Here is a 15557-nt window from a genome sequence, read left to right on the forward strand (position 1 = left end):
GTACTATTAATTGTCCTCAATATTGATTCTCAATATCTGTAAAGTTTCAGACAACATCACACCAGATGTATAAGATCCACCTTATATTTACTGCACGTTGGGCAAGTGGGGTCTTGGTGTAGGCCCAGAAGATGCAGTTTTCTAGGAGTACGATGTACCCTTAATATTATATATATAGTTCAGACAATCTGTAAAACACATTCATAGAGCATAGGTGCACTGATTCCAAGGTCACCTGAAATGTAGCCCACATTCTTCTCCCATCTTTGCATAGCAGAGTTGGGAAATTGTTCCAAATAATCAGCTACAAGCATGATATAACACCTGGAAATAAAGCCTTTAGTGGAAGAAAAGCAGCGCATTGTGTAAAATAATTTTTTTAGCATTTTGTATAGAGTATGGAAAGGCTAATAACCCTATTTATTGCTCTTTGTGTCTTTGCATAGAAAATTCACCCTCTCGGTTTGTCCTGGTAAAAACATTGTCACTGGAATCCAAGGAATACTTGTTGTATGACAACTGCCTAATGCCGCGTACACACGACCGGACTTTCCGGCAGACTAGGTCTGATGGGATCAGTCCATCGGACAATCCAATCGTATGTGGGCTAGTCTGATGGACCTAGAAATAGAACATGTTTCAAATCTATCCAATGGACTCAATTCCGACGGACTAAAATCGGGAAAACCGTTTGTCTGTGTGCTAGTCCGATGGACCAAATACGACGCAAGGGCAGCTATTGGCTACTGGCTGTTGAACTTCCTTGTTTAGTCCTATTTACGTCATCATGTTCAAAACGAATGGACTTTCAAACAGACTTAGTCCGTTTGTGTGTGCCCAAGTCTGTTCGTTCAGAAAGTCAGTCAACACTCAGCCGAAAGTCTGTCGGGAAGACCGTCGGACCTAGTCTGACGGAAAGTCCGGTCGTGTGTACGCGGCAGAAGAAATTAAGTTCCTCTCTTTAGGTAGTTTTTTTCTCTCTTAATGTATCTAGGGGACAGGAAGATAAGAGAGATCTCCCCAGGGGTAAACGAATGGCAAAAACCTGACTATGCTTTAGCTCTTCTTATGCAGTCCAAAACGATAGTAAAGAAATAAAAAATCTTTATATAAACTTTGAGTTTCAGTGGTATAGAAAACATAGCTCCCAACTTTCCCTAATTTCGAGGGACTGTCCCTGATTTGGAACAATGCCCCTCTGTCCCTCTTTCCTCCTCATTTGTCCCTCATTTTGGTGTGATAGTTGTATAGTAAAATGCACGTCATATCTATCAAAAAGTGTTTTCCAGTGCTAAACCTTTCATCTGACTTCTAAATTGCTGCATTTGTAAATTCCAAAAGTCGATATAAAGGAAAATTAGTGGTAAAAAAGTTTTTTTAGGTGTCAACGCCCCCCCCCCCTCACCCCCCCCCCCCTTTTACTTACCTGAGACCTTATTTGATCCATCACTGTGCATGTCTGCAGCTCTTCTCTCCCCTTCCGGGTCTTGCTGGCTTTTCTGGGGCAACAGGGATCATTGGCTCCCGCTGCTGTCCATCAAAGCCAGTGACGAGGGAGCAGGGGGTGGGGGGCGGTTCCGAGTCCCATTATCTATGTCAATGGACACAGCAGCGGGGACTTTAATAAATGTTCCATTTACTTTACGTGGCAGTTTCAAATCTGTACATTGCTGTATAATTGGTTATAATTGCAATATTGTATAGGTCTGACAAGCTGCCACGTCCATGCTGCCATATAAAATAAAGGGATTTCAGATTTCAGTAGCTGTGTTATACATTTTGAAGATGCATTTCTCCACAATCCCTACAGCTACAGAGGTCAGGGCTGGTTTTAGAGTCATTTTACTGCTTATTCAAAATATGAAAATGCATTAATGTGCATAATCTGCCCACTGATGTATTTAAAAGGTCTACAGCAATCTTGGCAACTTGTGTATGCCACAGTAAGCCAAAAAATCAGGTGCATGGATGTGTTGGATTCAAAGCCAGAAGAGGTTTCCCTGTATAATATGATATAAGGTGTATTGCAATATAGACATATTACCTAAGGTTCCTGTGCACTATAAGCTATGCAATGAAACCTATGATGACAGTAGCAGATGGCCTGTTTTTGCCCACATCTGGTTTTGTTCTTCATGTGCTAGGAATGGCTTCTGTTGATGCCATCAGACATATTTTCCATTGTCCAGTCAGATTTTTAATATGCTTTCCTCGTGCAATGCCACGCAATCCTATTCTATGAATCGCAGTACATGATTAGAGTACCTGACACTAGCCTTCTTAAAAATAGCTTTAAGAATCAGTTTATAATCCTAGTATGAAGAACACTTATCAATTGTAAGAACAATGTTTCTGGTATATTATATAGTATAAAAGTTTATTTTATGTGAATGCCAAAATAGCATCAGTGAACCTGTGATGCAGATGCTGCACATAAATATAGTGCATTGAAAAAACGTAGAACTTTATATGAAATTTGTTTTAGTTTTTGATAGAATAGGAAAGGGTAAATCCCCTTTCAGTTAATTGCTAAAACCATACAAATACAGAAAGGAGCGCAGGCCAAAACGGGATAAAAGGGTCCAAGAACATTTTACTTGGTGAAGCAAAGTCATAAAAAAGAGAATGAGTTCATTTCCTCCTGGCAGGTTCAATATGGGGTGGAGCTTAGCTAAAAGGGTATTTTTGCTGGCTGGTGTAAAGACAGAAGCTAGGGGGAGAGATGACCTAGAGATCAGAACCTTTAATTTTCGCTACCCCTGGGAAGAGAACCCCAACTACTGGGCACACTAAGGTACACTGCTACCCAACAAAGAACAGAACTGATGCCTGCTAATTGAAGAATTAATATTCTCATGGCCTCATGTCACAGACTAATATAATAAATCTGAGCTGGACCAGGCTTCTGGTTGCTTCATGTGTCTGAAGTGGCTTTTCAGTATACTTGCAGCAGTGAAGTGAAGTAGCACACCGTTAAGCTATACTTGATTGTGCATCTCATGAGAGAAGTAGGATCCCGGTGTTACCAACTGCATGCAAATCTGGTCAGGCTAGGGGATGATGGTGGATAGGGAAGCAAGAGCCTGTCCTGGAACCACATGGAAGTTATCAGGCCTGATGCAGTGAGTGTGCCCAGCCACAGGAACAATGTGTCAAGGGAGACCAGAAGTATGGTGAGTGTTTGCATTGGGTGCACTCTCTCTAAAGGCCCGTACACACGTTCGGACTTTTTGTCAACAAGCATGCAAATTTGCTGTTTTAAAGCAACATCCGACCGTGTGTACGCTCCATCGGACAAACTTTTTCGGTTTTCATCTGACTTTTGTTGGCTGTACGAACGGACAAACTTTTTGACAACATAAGTCCGATGGAGCAAAGTCCGATTGTGTGTACAGAAAACCATCAGACTTTACAAACATGCATGCGCAGAACCAATGCAAAAGATCAGACAACAATACAGAAGTTGGCCAAAGGTGACGGTAAAGAGCAGAAAAACCACGTGATTTGGTGAAAGTTGGCTGAAAAAGTCCGATCGTGTGTATGCTTAACAAGTTCAGGGCCAACGCCCTTTGTACAAAAGTCCACGGGAAAGTCTGATCGTGTGTATGAGGCTTTAGGCACACGGTATGTGCAGGTAGAAGGGGGAGGAGAGTTCTTAGAGGGTTGTGGGCTGTAAACATGGGCGGTATAGGCCTGAACGAGCCCTGACCGAGTGCTGATACAGGCAGTCTCTGGAGGAGTACATATGTGTAGCACACTCCTAGATAGGTTGCTAGAAAGGTCAGGTAAATTTAGGCTTTTTTTGCCACCTCTGTAGTCAGTGGAGCAGTATGCCGAAGAGAAGTATGTCCTCATATTACTGTACAGGGTTTTTTTGGAAATACTTTGCACATCTTTTGTTTGGATTCATGTAGCTGATTAAAAAAATGAAGATTCAATCATCTACATAATGCTAGTTTATGAGTTGGCTATCTTAGCTGGTTCAAGTACAGAGCTTCAAATAGAGGACAATTAATAATTTTTTATATGCAATACTATAACAAAATTATGGAAGATTAAGCGCTTAAAAGGTGAAATTCACATTAAAATGGTTTTAATGTAAACAAAGTAATAATTAAGTGCTTATTAGAAATACACTTTTTCTCTGAATTTTATTTTTTCCATCTCTTCTAGTTCTTGATCTCCTCTCACCAGCAGTCCAGCGACAGGTCACAAATTACCTTCAGCAGGCACTCAACAATCCCTCCATGAATGAAGTATATGTACTGTCCACGTTTAAACTACAGCCCAAGTCTACAATCACTCTCTTTGGCTTGTACTCAACTAAGGAGAACAGCAGGTACTTTGAATTCACAGTAATGGGACGTTTAAACAAAGGTAAGTCTATAGGAGATGAATTCGGTCCAATTTACTATTCCAGAAATAAATTCATTTTTAGGCCAGGTCCACATCTCTGCGGGTGGGGAGCACATGCAAAATCACACACGTTACTGACACAAAGAGAAACGTGTTGTACTTTAGCAGATGTATAAGGGCGCCATTACTTCTTAATAGCACTCCCACACGTCATCAACCACAGAATGATTTTACATGCACTAAACCACAGCACCATGCCATTTAGTGTGAAATGATCTAAAAAAAAAGCCAGGGGCTTCTTTCACTGCGTTTCTTGCAGGTAGGGCATCTCATTAAAATTCATGGGCTGCTCTACACGTAACGTGTCCATGCAAACACCCTAAAATTGTTAAATGGTTACAACATAATGTCACCTGACAGAAGTATATTTTTAGGAGTGAATTGTGAATGCATAAGAATTTCCTGGGAATTGATCCAGGAGGCTTTATGTTGAATGTTAAGCTAAAACTTTTTTTTTTTGTGGTTTTTGTATACAGTGAGAAAGTGTTAAAACCCCTTCCAGGCTTTTAATGTTGTCCCCATTGAGGAGACTCACTGCTCTGTTTGTACTGGTATACTGGTAAACATTGCTTGTCAATAAAGAAAGAGATGGGAAATTCAAAATTTTAGACCAGGTGCACACCTGTGCAGTGCTGGGACATACATACTGTAATACATGTTAAGTTATGACAGCACATTCATTTGGAATGGGCTGCCAACACACGCCAGTACACAGAAAACTGCTCCTGAATCTTTTTTTTGGGGGGATGCAGCATGTTACAAGCAGGGCTGTCTTTAATAGTGATTGGACCCTGGGCAAATGTTTTCCCATACAGTTTCGCTCTCCACCTGCTCTGAGACATACAATAGATAGCAGCTAGACTTAAAAGCAGTTTACTGTATCAGATCAGGAAGCGATTGCGATTGGTTGCCAGAGGTTACAGTGTATCATTACCTTTACTGACTGGTTGCTAGAGGTTACATCACACATTACGGCTCACTATTAGTTGCTAGATGTTACAGCACATGATTTCTGCTTGTTGATTGGTTGCTAGAGATTATTGTACAGTAATACTGCTCACTGATTGGTTGCTAGAGGTTACAGCACATCATCCCCTCACTGCAGGGGGCATGATATACATATGAATGCCGCCTTTATTTACATATCTATGCCGCCGGGTGCAGCTATTTAAATATGAATGCCGGTTATTTACATGTAAATACAGGGTCCGCAGGTGAGTCATCTGTACACAACAATAAGGCAGAGCTGGGCAGCATTAATAGCAGCACTTCACACTGACATATCAGGACAAAGCACGGGACTAAAACTTCAAGGGCCAAGGGAATTTAAACTGGGATAGTAGGCAAGTATGAGGCAGCTGCTTTGGGCCACACAACAATGACAGAGCCCAGGGCAGCTGCCCCTTTTGCCCTACCTTAAAGACGGCCCTGGTTACAAGACAGGAGCATTGCTTTAGTGCATTGGGGAGGGAACATTCTCTAGTGTAGCTAGAGAATAGTGTAGTAGCTGGCGTATGCTGTTGTGGGCTTGTGTTTTTTGAATGACAGCACTGCTGTCCAGCAAAATCATTCACAACACATACCTCTATTTACTCCTTAGATTCAAAATATCAGGTTTTAGCTGCTGGTGGGTTGATTTGTGCTCAGTAGCCCTTTCTTTTCAGTAAAAAAGAAGAATGCAGAGGATACACAGGGCTTCACAATTAGATGGCGAAGCAGTAGAGATGGTCCAACTGGCAGCTATCAAAAGAGGAGGAGGCAAGGGTTGGGCAGGCTCTGTGTGTACTGTCTGTACCACCCCCTCTCCTCTGTGTACCATCAGTCAGAGCTAATCATAGATACAGCTCTTTTATCTCCTTTATCTAGTGTGCAGTGGTGGGACAAGGTAATTTAGAGCCCAGGGCGAACATGCCAAATTGTGCCCCCCCCCCCCCCCCAAGATGTATGGGCATTATTTGTCAGTGAAAATTCCCTCTCCCTCAAAAAAAATCAAGCACTTATCTGTATGCTAACCCCATAAGCATAAATTACCCCTTATCCCAGTACAAATCTTCCCCCCTTGCTGAATTCCCCCCTCCCAGCACAAATCTCTGCCCCCCATCCTCCCAGCTCAAACCCTTTGTATCCCAATATGCCCCAGCACAAATACCGCCCTTCATGCACAAATACTCTCCCCCCAACTCCAAATCCCCCATTCCAGCACAAATCCAGCTCCCCTAATCCCCCAACCTAGCACAAACTCCCCCCACAAATTTCCCCTCCCAGCACATATACCCCTCAATCATCCCTACTAGCACAAATCCCTCCCAAAAATATTTCTCCTCTACCATTTTACTCTTATAGCACAAATCCCCCCTCCTAACACAAATCCTCTTTCCTCACCCCCCCCCCCCCCACTCCCAACCCAAATCCCCCTCAAATCACAACTCCTAGCACACCCTCCCTAAATTTGCCCTCCTAAAACAATTCTTACCCCCTGAAGCCCCCCAAATTCCCCTTTTTAACACAAATTCCTTCCACCTAATCTCCTTGTGGTACCCCCCCCACCACACATGACACCACAGTGCCCAGGGCAACCGTCCCTCCTGCCCACCCCTTGTCCCGGCCCTGCTAGTGTGGTCAGATAGCAGTAAGGGGAGAGGGCAGGCTGTCTGACTACACCGTTTAAGCTGGCCATAGATGGTGTGAATTTCTTTTGGCAGCCACCGGTTACAGAAAATAAAAATGCTCATGTCTCTCATCAACACAGTCAGTGTTGATGGAGGAATCTCTCCCGCAGAGGTATTGTGTTCTCCTGGATGGGGAGGACAGGGGAAGCTGTCCCTGCTGGGAGAACACGCAGTGATTTTTTTGCTAGCGACTAAAGCCAGCCATAGATGGTGCGATTTTTTTTGTCCTGCAACCATGGGTTGCAGACCAGAAAAACACTTGATTCCCCCATCAACATAGTGTCGATAGTGGATCCCCTCCCATGGAGCTATTATGTTCTCCTAGCCAGGAAGGGGGGGGGATGGGGGGAGAACACATAGTGATTATTATTAGCAGCTGAAGCCGCTGACAATAATTGCATGAAAAATCCGGCAGGCCGGTTTTACCCAAGTTGATTGCTCAATCAACTTGGGTATAATCAGCCTGCCCATTCATGGTTTGAATCTCAACCAGTCCCTGCTGAACCAGCTAAGATGCCAACCATCTATAGGCAGCTTAAAGCCCTTGGCAATAATCATATAAAAAATCCGACAGGCTGGTTCTACCCAAGTTGATCGATGGTTACAATCTTGGCCGGTCTGTGCTGAACTGACCGACATTTCATCTGTCTGTGGCTGGCTTTAGCAATCTGTGCTCAGATTTTAATGGGACCAAGTGTTATTGAACTAATATATTTAGAATTATTTTTCTTTAAAGGTCCCTATTTTAAAAGGAGGGTGATCTATATTGATAAAATACAACCCAGAGCACAAATGTTGAGAAAGAAATGTAACTTTTTTGCATAACATGGTTTTCATTTTTTCATATCTTTGCCTTTTCTTCATTGTCTTGGTTTAGCTTCTCTCCGATACCTCAAGAGTGATGGTAGATTGAACTCCGTCATCTTCAATAACATCGAGCTTGCCGATGGCAAGCAGCACTCACTTCTACTGCACCTCAGTGGTCTGCATCGTGGACCCAGCGCTGCTGAGCTCTACCTGGACTGTATACAAGTGGATGCTATTAAAGACTTGCCCCGACCACTGACAGGGCTAAACTTGAACACAGGATCTGTGCAGCTGAAGACCCTACAGAAGAAAGGACAGGCAAGATTTTTTTAAATCTCTGAGATATATAATACGTTTACAGAAAGGGATACCTAGACTAGTGAGATATTATGGATAAAACAGAAGGAAAAAAAAGAGTATAAAGTCAAACATAAAGCAGCTATGCACCACTGCCGCCTCCAGGTATTCAGAGTTTGTCAGCCATGCTATGCATACAGCACAACCTCGAAAATTATTGTCACATGTTTCTCCTCTGCAATTTTCAAAACCACCCTGGCTCCATGTAAGAGGAAAGGAGAATTTTAAGAGCTCTTTTCTACTCATACATTGAACTAGCCATGTCTGCTGGAGCAGATGGTTAATTAAAGAAAGTAAATTACTGACAGTAATAGCTGTCCTTGTACCTTGACCGGGTGCAAAAAAAATAAAATATAGGTTGTATGACCAGTTTTCTTTACATTTGTCTACTTAAAATTTCGATTTTGGTTGGGAACCTTGGTCATGAGACTAGAGTGGTACTTTAACAAAATACTATTACATTTTCATAACTGGAAGAGCCTCCTGGGGGATCAGGAAAGAACTTTTTTCCCCGAGCTGAAGCTAATTGGATCATGCTGTATTTGGGTTTTTGGATCAACTGTGGGTATAATATTGTGAATATGGAGGTTTTGGTTGAACTAGATGGTCTTTTTTTTTTCAACATTACTAACTATGTAACTATAAAATTGTCCAACAGCTTGGTGTCATTAGGTAGAGTAAATCCTCTGTGTCAGCAGTAGCAGATGTGGGCTCCTTTGATGTGTGTAGTCTAGGAAGTGCCCAAATTTTGCCAGGAATGTCCAAAAAGAGGTATGGGTTTTCCAGTGTTGCCATTGTTGGCCCCATTATGATCTGCCATTGAGATGACAAGCAACTAAAAAGAGAAATATTGAATTATAAGGCTAAAGGGGAACCCTAGAACAGGTTATCAGCTGTCCAGCTTGAGTTATTACCTAGGCAGGAAGTTAAAGTGATTGAAAGGGTTTTTTTTTGTTTGTTTTTTAAATAACAAACCTATCATACTTACCGCTACTGTGCAGCTCGTTTTACACAGAGTGGCCCTGAACCTCATCTTCTGGGGTCCCTCAGTGGCTCTCACGGTTCCTCCCCACATCGGATAACCCCCTAGGAGAAGCGCACTCCCAGGGGGTTATTCGGCTTCCATAGCCGCCAAATGTATGACTCGGCCCCACCCCCGGCACCTGCATCATTGGATTTGATTGACAGCAGTGGGAGCCAATGACTGTGCTGCTATTAATCTATCCAATCAGGACACAAGACACCGACTGGAGCTGGTGTGCTTGTTCCCGGTGCGCAAATTTCGGGGCTCAGGTAAGTATACGGGGGGCTCGAGGGCGCTGCTGCATTAAAAAAAAAATCACCTTAATGCATAGAATACATTGAGGTGAAAAATGGCAAGGGTTTACAACCCCTTTAAGGCAGGCAGATGAATGCCAGGAATCAGAGATCAAGCCAAAGTTGTAACAAAATTATTAGGAACCAATTCACAGAGCAAGATTTGAAGTACAAGCAAAGATAAGTTAGAACAGTCTGTGATAGTATTCACATAGCAGCAGCATATTTTGGGATTTAGTTTCCCATTTCAGCACTGAATGGCTCAAACATACACCTCATCATGGTACAACCAAGCAGAAAAGGATCCTGACCTGAGGGACAGCTGTGTGTAATGTGGACAGACATCTAGCTGCCCACTGCAAGGTAGTGGGACATGGAAGCATACGTTCTTTACACTGGGATAACTCTCCAATTCTAGAGATACAACTAAGCAAAAACCACACATGTAAAGATTATAGTATAGCTAAACCCAAGAACAAAAGTGTAATATATTGCATTTTGTCCTTCAATGCGGTTGCAGACAAATTTTTTATATATTACAGCTTTTTTAAATGTAAGTATATAAATGCCTGAAGATTAAGATGTAAATTGGATGTCCTTGTAAGGCTGGCCATAGACCACAGAGAGATTCCCCCATCCACACAATTGGGGTAGATAAAGGAATCCTCCCCACTGCGCCATTGTATGCTGGCAGCCAACCATTTGGCTGCAGTCGCTGATGGACAAAAGTTCTCCAACATTACTGTCCAACAGAAGTTGATCATAGGTTGACTTCTGTTGAGCAGGATTAGCCATACTTGGATTGAAATGTAGCCAGGCCCTATTGAGCTTGCTGAATTTCGATCCATCTATGGCCAGCCTAACTTCCTAACTGAAGTCAAATCTCAGGCAATGTTATCAACTTTTCAAACGAATTTATTTTATGTAATCTGCAAAGCAACATCCCTCTATGTAATAGAGAATAAGTAAGGGGGAGCTGGTTGCAGTCAAAATATTTTCACACTGAATCTCCTCCCCACCAATGAGGAAGTGGGTCATGAGACCCATCTCCTGATTTTCTTAACGACAAGCGATCCTACTGGACCATGACAAAGAGAGAGGAGGAGGGGGGAGATGTGGAGGCTGTCGGAGGAGACATGGGGGATGAAACCGCCGCTCAGAGGGAATCGTTGCCTGGGTATAAATGCAGGTCTGATCGACCGACCGGGGGGCTGGTGACCCGACCCGAATGACCAGGTGGGGGATGGCTGTGGGTGCATTGTCTGACAACCCCCCACCACCGAGATATACCATAATAAATATACTTCCTGACTGCCTACCACAGATGTACTGGTTGACTCTATTGCCCGAAACTACTTACTTGTACGTCATTTCCTGCAATAGACACTGGGGGTGCACATGCACAATGATTGGACAGAGGAGGAGCCAATCAGTGGGTCCGGCGGACCTGATGTTCACCGGCTACCCATGATCGTTCCCTAGAGAGGCAGAACAGTGATCTGCTTATGTAATCAAGACAGATTGCCGTTCTGACAGGGAAGAACATAGAGGTCTTGTGTTCCTGCTAAGCAGGAACACCGGTCTCTGTCTTCACACAGTCAGACCAGTAAAAAATATTGTTTTTTTTCCCAAAATTGTTGCTCTTTTTTTGTTTATAGCATAAAAAAAAATACCACCAAAAGAACTCTCTACTTGTAAAAAAAAAGGACATACATTTTATTTGGGTACAACGTCGCACAACTGCGCAATTGTAGGTCATGAAGGGGGTAAAACCTTTCCGGGGCTGAAGTGATTGATGTAAATAAAGGTGCCTTACAATTCCTCTGTCAGCCCCTATGGGGTGGATGGGGTGGAAGATCTCACCAGTGCCCCCATAACTGATAACACCCATGCCTGCCACCTATCTATGACAAAAATATATAGTTCCTTTGTGTCTGAAAGTTTGTGTCAGGACAAAAAAATATATACAGTACATCTCTGTGATACACGTACATTTCCACATGTTTTATCAATGTAAAGATCCTGCAAGGACACTGCAAGTACCTGTTGATATGCCAGAAATACACTCAGAAATATATCAGAAATACACTCAGAAATATACCAGAAATACACTCAGAAATATATCAGAAATACACTCAGAAATATACCAGAAATACACTCAGCTCCTCTTTTTTTCTCTTGGGGAATTTTCTCTTGGGGAATGAAACCAAATGCTTTATAATGTATTGAATTTGCAAGACTTAAGACAGTTGCAATTTTCAGTTAAAGTAACGCAGTGCCGTATCGCAAAAAATGGCCTGGTCATTAAGGGGGTAAGTGGTTAAGGACTGGTAACCTGCAATATATTACATTTTCGTTTGTTGTGTTTTTATACATTTTAAAAAACTTCCAGGAAAAAGTGATTACATATCAGGAACGTTTCTGGAGTTGGATGCAGAGATTGTTAACATTGTTGCTATTTTATATAACTTGTTCAGCAAGAGAGCCATTGTGAAGAAGGAACTTCCTCAGGTTTTCATCTCACAACACTGATGACCACATAGAGAAGAATTAGGTGCTGAATATTTTGATGCACGTGACCGATTGATTAGTACCTTCAAACAATCTATATATAGAAAGGCCACGTTGCATTAAGTGAATCCGGAAAAAAAAAAAACATTGAGCACAACACAGGAGCGCATGCTCGTGGAATTTTAGATAATAACTACATTCAGGATCCTGCGGTGGGATTGAGTAATGGAGGAGGGAACTGGGAAATTTTCATGCAAGGTCCACTGTAAGGTAACCATACGGCCACGTTGTCTTATATGATATGCATGGAAGTAAAATTATTCCAAAATGATTCAAATTGCCTGGCTGGGTGCTGGTTAAATGATGTTCAACACATTTTCTATTAGTCTCTTCTGGTCATACAATACAATAATCTTTTTTTTTTCAGGATTCTATGGATGAACTGAAGTTGGTCATGGGAGGTTCACTGACACAAGTAGCATCAATACAGGAATGTTTCATGCAGCAGAGTGAACCTGGACAAAATGCAGGTGGGTCTTCGTGTAATTATTTCTATATTCACAGACCTAAAGGGAAGCTATAATGATTTTGGTTTAACCATTTGTGAATTGTTTGTTTACGTGTGCTTTTAAACTGAAGTTTTATATCTTTTTTACTTTTTATATAAATTCTTTATTTTACACATAATTATCTAATAAACATTCAAACAGAGCAGGTTCCATCAGATTAGGCGACCCGTCATGTCTTGTAAAGGAAGAGACAGTCCGTCAAGGACATCTTGGTACACCCTGCACTTGTCCGCAGTAAGCCTACAGTCTGAAGTCGCCAAGCGGACATCTTTTTTAAACCCACCTGAATCTTGCATTTCACACTTATTTTTACCGCTTAACTGAGCTTATATCATGAAATACAGTATTTAGAAGTCTGTGACACTGTTTTAAAATTGAATTTTAAAAGCAGCGGCCTTCTATCAGATTAGCAAACGTGTGAGATCAGCAGGCTTGCCGCTGCAACATCAAAACAGTGTCACAGACTTCTAAATACTGTATTTCATGATATAAGCTCATTTTAGTGGTAAAAATAAGTGTGAAATGCAACATCTCGTGAGTGTAAAAAGATATCCGCTTGGCGACTTCGGAATGTAGGCTTAGTGTGGCCGAGTGTGGGGTGTACCAAGATGTCCGTGACGGAGTGTCACTTCCGTTACGAAATCTGACGAGTCGCCTAATCTGAGAGAACACTGGCAGGGATGGGAAGTAGGAAAGGGAGGATGGATCTTTTACAGAATAATTTAAAGCGGGAGTAAACCCAGTTTAAAAAAACACTTACATTCCAGGCATGCCGGAAATGCTAACTTTCACATTGGTTGTCCTCTCAACCAAACTTTCAAACCATCCAATGGCTGGAGTCATAACTGATCACATGTGCAGCATTATGGCAGTTGAAGAATTATTAGAGGCCAAGATGGCAGCTTCCTTGACTGAAAATGATAGGAGGGTTAACTTCCACTTTAAGTGTATTTTACAGAATACTATGTGTATTGTATAATTGGCACATAATGAATATTATGAGCACCTCTGCCTTACTTACCATTGTGGCAAAGGCAAACCGGAAGAGGAGGAAATGTTAGCCCTTTACCTGAGATATTATTGACATATAAGATTCAACCGGGGAGGATTTAGAACTTTTGATATGGTGAGCTTCTACAAGCGGTCCATTCATGGTGGATTTCTATGGGCTCAAAAAAATGCACAATGCAAAGTGTTCAATAGTTCTGCAGTTATTAGTACGCATTCAGTCTCATGACATTTCAGAGTCGCAAATAAGGTTGATGTTGGAAGACTTCCCTCTGCCAAGTACTGTGATCACAGGTCTGAAAGGGAAACAGATAGCTATATAACACCCACCATGTCCTATACTGATCATTGTCTGAATTGTGAAGTATTCCCACTCAGGTCCACCAGAGCCTGAATTTTATAATATCAGAAAATGTCTTTGTGCCCCACAGCCCAGTCCTCCCTTGGATTTATATATAATACTCCATATTCCCATTGCACACGTTCCTGGATAAAGCTGTAGAGTTTTGGGTGCTGTAGCAACCACCAGCTGCAGACTGGTTTAGAAAGCCAAAATGAGGATATTTGCCAGCGCACCACGAATCTTTAAGTAGCGTCCAAACAATTTTTTATTGAAGCATGATCACATCACAAAATAGGTAGTGCAACGTTTCAGAGTCACGCAGGACCCCTTCGTCAGGCATGGTTGGATGCTATTTGATGAACCGTGGTATGCTGGCAAATATCCACATTCTCCCCCTGGATTTAACCTCAGTATCTCCCAAAAATTGGCATATCAGATGTGGATGTTCTTATGTGTATTATGTTACAAACTGCATTTTCCATAATAATTATTTATATTTGCAGGTGATGTCAGCAGGCAGCTTTTAGGGCAAATTTCACAGCTGAACCAACTACTGGGGGAACTCAGAGATGTAATGAGACAACAGGTGAGTGGAACATTCAATAACATTCATCTATGACTTTACTGTTGATAGTTTATAAATTTGTAAGTTAGCAGATGATAATATCAAAATATGGATGAAAATCAGCTCACAAAAAGATGAACATTTATAGAATTCACATGGTTGCTGAAGACCTTCAAAACTAGCTGTAGTTTAGGAGCAAAACAGATTTAAAGTGGTTCTAAAGGCTGAAGTTTTTTTCATTCACTGCATTAAGGTAAAAAAGCTTCTCCATGCGGCACCCCCCCCCCCCTTTATACTTGCCTAAACCCGATCACAAAACAGCACTGTGCATGGCTCTCTCCCTCCTCATTGGCTCAGACACAGCAGAGGGAGCCATTGACTGCTGTCAATCACAACCAGTGAGGCAGGGCCGAGCCACACTCTGTGTGTGCCTACAGACACACATAGCCAGTTTGGAAGTGAGCACACGAGTGCCCCCATAGCAAAAGGTTTGCTATGGGTAGCACTTAGTGGGGGCCATTAGCGCAGATGAAGGACCCCAGAAGAGGAGGATCAGGGCTGCTGTGGGCAAAAATATAGCCAGAGCAGGTAAGTATAACATGTTTGTTATTTTTTTTTAAATTGCCCCTTTACAATCACTTTAAGTTTTTAATTATCTTGTCAATTAAGCTTTGTAGTTACTGTATATACTACTGGCGCAGAACTGCAAATAAAACTATATGGCTCTTTGGATGCTTTCAATCTGGCCATTCTCTGATTGATAAACAACCTTCTCTCAGAGAAAAGTCTTTAAATATAGCTAGACTGTTGTTCCACAGACTACCCAAAGAGATACCCAGGAAATTGACTAAATTAATTACATATATATCATTAGCAGCAAGGATTACAATGGCTAGGCATTGGAAACAAACAAGTATCCCATTAGATTATTTCAGAAATAAACTTAACTGGATTATGGTAAATGGCAAACTTACTCACACACATCCATAATACGT

The 15557-nt window shown here is 42.0% G+C and overlaps 1 protein-coding gene across 1 annotated transcript in view; it reads left to right on the forward strand.

The window, feature by feature from the left end:
- THBS4 (thrombospondin 4) overlaps nt 1-15557 on the forward strand; it is a 108965-nt gene that overhangs the window by 5495 nt on the left and 87913 nt on the right. Inside the window, exons 2-5 of the mRNA XM_077462608.1 lie at nt 4174-4377; nt 7963-8210; nt 12505-12607; nt 14501-14583. Of these exons, the coding sequence (XP_077318734.1) occupies nt 4174-4377; nt 7963-8210; nt 12505-12607; nt 14501-14583 (638 nt within the window). The remainder of the gene's footprint in view (nt 1-4173; nt 4378-7962; nt 8211-12504; nt 12608-14500; nt 14584-15557) is intronic.

Source organism: Lithobates pipiens, unplaced genomic scaffold (genome assembly GCF_037356315.1).
Source record: "Lithobates pipiens isolate NorthernLeopardFrog02 unplaced genomic scaffold, aLitPip1_a1.2 Scaffold_3, whole genome shotgun sequence".
Lineage (NCBI taxonomy): Eukaryota > Metazoa > Chordata > Amphibia > Anura > Ranidae > Lithobates > Lithobates pipiens.